This window comes from Etheostoma cragini, chromosome 9 (assembly GCF_013103735.1).
Source record: "Etheostoma cragini isolate CJK2018 chromosome 9, CSU_Ecrag_1.0, whole genome shotgun sequence".
In the NCBI taxonomy this organism is placed as follows: Eukaryota; Metazoa; Chordata; class Actinopteri; order Perciformes; family Percidae; genus Etheostoma; species Etheostoma cragini.
The window spans coordinates 688,572-692,495 of NC_048415.1; the positions used below are offsets into that span (position 1 = coordinate 688,572).

The window sequence follows — 3,924 nt, forward strand, 5'->3', positions numbered from 1 at the left end:
GTCCCCTGAACACACTGTAAAAAACATCTCATTATCTGCTAGCTGCCTGTCCCCAGAACACACTGTAAAAAACATCTCACCATCTGCTAGCTGCCTGTCCCCAAAACACACTGTAAAAACATCTCAGTATCTGCTAGCTGCCTGTCCCCAAAACACACTGTAAAAAACATCTAGCTGCCTGTCCCCTGAACACACTGTAAAAAACATCTCACTATCTGCTAGCTGCCTGTCGCCTGAACACACTGTAAAAAACATCTCACTATCTGCTAGCTGCCTGTCCCCTGAACACACTGTAAAAAAACATCTCATTATCTGCTAGCTGCCTGTCCCCAGAACACACTGTAAAAAACATCTCAGTATCTGCTAGCTGCCTGTCCCCTGAACACACTGTAAAAAAAAACTCACTATCTGCTAGCTGCCTGTCCCCTGAACACACTGTAAAAAAAAACTCACTATCTGCTAGCTGCCTGTCCCCTGAACACATTGCTATTAATTAAAGGCCTGACAATGTACGTATGTATGTAATGATGTGCGCTGCTTTGTCCCTGACAAATAAATTGAGAATAAATGAATTAAGGGATTACTAGTCCCTACATTTAATGGGTTCAGTTCCCCGTTGTTTAGGGCTGTCTGACAGCAAGGTAAAGCCGTGAAAATATTCTAGTGTACACTTAAACTGAGATAGATGTTTTTATTTGTCTAGATGTTTGTGTTGGTACTCCTTCCTGCTTCTCCACATTAGGGCGTAGATGGTCTGCAGATGGTTTTGTGGTTTTTCATCCCGCTATCTCTGTTGTCTTTCTGTGTTTCAAACAGTGAAGCTGTTTCCCGTCACCTGTGAGTACATCCAAGGAGAGAAACAGTTCTACTACAGAGCTCAGCAGTTCTACGAGGACGTCCCCGCCTCGGAGGAAGGCATGCTGGGAGATTTTATGGAGATAGGCAACGTCGATCTGGAGGGTTCCCGGCAGTTTCTGAAGAGGTTTGTGGTGAGTCGGAGAAACCAGCTCACGTTCACGTTGACAGACTGATCCAGCAACATTTGAGACTTGTGTCTCGATTTACACTGTTGCAGCTATCTCTGAGGAGACATGTCCCAATCTATCCTGGGGGAGGGATCCATCTTCCTGACTGCATGTAAAGAATGTCTACCTTGGTTCATGTTGTAGGACACTTTGGGTCAGTTTCTAATAGTAGCTCAGACTTGATGTCAGCCTCATAAACACCTGCACAGAACAGTCCGGGCCAACAGCTGTTAATCACTTTGTACTATGGCCAGTATGGGATGCATTTAAAGGACTGGTTTGACATTTTGGGAAAAATCAGCTCATCAGCTTTTGATAACACTGTCATGTTGGTGCTCTAAGTGAGCCAAGATAAAGATCCCGTGGCATGAAAATGTCACTTTAGGAGTTTTTTAACACTAGTATAAGAATTTTATTCTGTCCTGGACTCGACCTTTTTGGACACAGTCTTGTCTTGGACTCGACTAATCCTGGTCTTGGACTTGTCTTGGACTCGACTAGTCCTGGTCTTGGACTTGTCTTGGACTCGACTAGTCCTGTTCTTGGACTTGTCTTGGACTCGACTAGTCCTGTCCTTGGACTTGTCTTGGACTCGACTAGTCCTGTTCTTGGACTTGTCTTGGACTCAAACCTCTTTGGACTCGGTCTTGTTTTGGACTCGACTAATCCTGGTCTTGGACTCGACTAGTCCTGGTCTTGGACTTGTCTTGGACTCGACTAGTCCTGTTCTTGGACTTGTCTTGGACTCGACTAGTCCTGGTCTTGGACTTGTCTTGGACTCGACTAGTCCTGGTCGTTGACTTGTCTTGGACTCGACTAGTCCTGTTCTTTGACTTGTCTTGGACTCAACTAAGGTGGTCTTGACTACAGCCCTGTCAGATGGGACTAGAAGGTTTTATTTAGATGTTGGGAAGGCCTCGGTGCTAATTCCGATGAATGTGTTTGGCCCAGAGACTGTGTTTATATTTAGGGGACCAGTTTTACAGAAGCTCTAATTATAAACTGCTAAGATTGGACGCTGTAGGAAGCTAAGTGGCTTCTTCTCTACTCGTGTAAACGTAAACACAACAAACCCTGACCTTACACAGCACACACGTACTGGTTAGAGGGGCCCTGGACCCTGGACCCTGGACCCTGGGCCCTGGACCCTGGACCCTGGACCCTGGACCCTGGACCCTGGAGCCTGGACCCTGGATTCCCATGTTTTCTTCACCATCTTTGGAAATTATCTGTGCTGTTGTTGTCAACAGGCTCCGATTATTATTCTAGGTGTCTTACTAAAAATGTAGAATACAAAAAAATAAAATGAAAAATGTAAAATACAAACATGTAAAAATATAAAATATAGAAATGTAGAAATGTAGAAATGTAGAAATGTAGAAATGTAAAATAAAAAATAAAAAATAAAAAATAAAAAATAAAAAATAAAAAATAAAAAATATGGAAATATCAAAATATCAAATATCAAATGTAAACTGTAAAAATATAAAATATAAAAATATTAAACATAAAATGTAGATCAAGGTCAAGGTCAAATTTTATTTAAATAGCATATTTACAGTCACTACTGCCCCAAATATAGATAACAACACCGTTAATCATAAACAAGCATAATAAATAGCTGGGAAAACTCTTCTAAAACAGACTATGCCGAAAACAATATAAACAGACAACAGATAAAAACGTTACTCAAAACAATAACAATAAAATGTCACAGCTCAGCTGATGTTAAAGGGAAGAGCAAAAAGCCCCTGAAAGATGACTCCTCCTCGCTGGCTGCCATCAGCTCCTGTTTCACCCTGACGTCTCCGTTAACCCTTCAACTTTTGTGTTTTCGTGGGTTGAAATTTGACAGTTTGTTGTCCTTTTTCTACACTTTTCTCATCGTTTTTGTCAATTTTATTCCTAGTTATTTGTCACTTTTTTGATGTTTTTTTACTAACTTTTTAGTCAATTTTTTAACAATTTCCTAGTCGCTTGTTCCAATGTTTTTGTTGTTTTTTTGGCACTTTTTCAAATTCTTTGGTTACTTTTTCAGTACTTAAAAAAAAAAAAAAAAGAATGTTTTTGTTGATTTTTTTTCCAACATTTGTCACTTTTTTCAACATTCTCTTCTTATATAGAAAGTTTTGGCAAACCGGTCAAATTTAACCCGAGGACAACACAAAGGGTTAAAAACACGTCGAGGAAGGAAAAGATTTAGGACACATCCATATTACTCTGAGCTACATAGGTGCGGGGCAATATGGCAATAATTCACCGAAACCAGGAAGCGAGCCCAGAGTTCCTCAGGGCCCCATCTTTCATGCAATCACACACTGGGGGCCCCCGATGCGCAGGGGTTGCAGGGAGGTCAGAATACCAAAATGAAAAGGAAAGAAAAACCCAGCGTGATTCAAGTAAAGTGACTCTTGGTTCCCTCGTGGTAAAGTTCACCGCGTGGTTGCCCCGAGGAGCCGAGGTCAGGGAAACAAGGGGCCGGACATCTGGCGACGCCGAGAGGTCAATCGAGTCTAGATCGCTGACTCATGCATATGGTAATAACATGGTAATAACACGCTGCAGGGAAACAACATCTCAAATCCACACTTTGTTGTCTGTGAAACATAAATCCAGCTCTAAATGTGAGATATTTTACTGATTGTATCCTCTATGGATGCTATGCCTCCATGTTCCTCCTCGACACCCTCTGCCACAATTCTCCATGTCTCTCTCTGTCTGTCTGTCTCTCTGTCTGTCTGTCTCTCTGTCTGTCTCTCTGTCTGTCTGTCTCTCTGTCTGTCTGTCTCTCTGTCTGTCTCTCTGTCTCTCTGTCTCTCTGTCTGTCTCTCTCTCTGTCTGTCTCTCTGTCTCTCTGTCTGTCTCTCTGTCTGTCTCTCTGTCTGTCTCTCTCTCTGTC

At 42.2% G+C, this 3,924-nt stretch overlaps 1 protein-coding gene across 1 annotated transcript in view; it reads left to right on the forward strand.

Moving 5' to 3' along the window:
- mettl11b (methyltransferase like 11B) overlaps window positions 1-3,924 on the forward strand; it is a 9,589-nt gene that overhangs the window by 4,208 nt on the left and 1,457 nt on the right. The window contains exon 2 of the mRNA XM_034880524.1: window positions 817-989. Coding sequence (XP_034736415.1) covers window positions 817-989 — 173 coding nt within the window. The remainder of the gene's footprint in view (window positions 1-816; window positions 990-3,924) is intronic.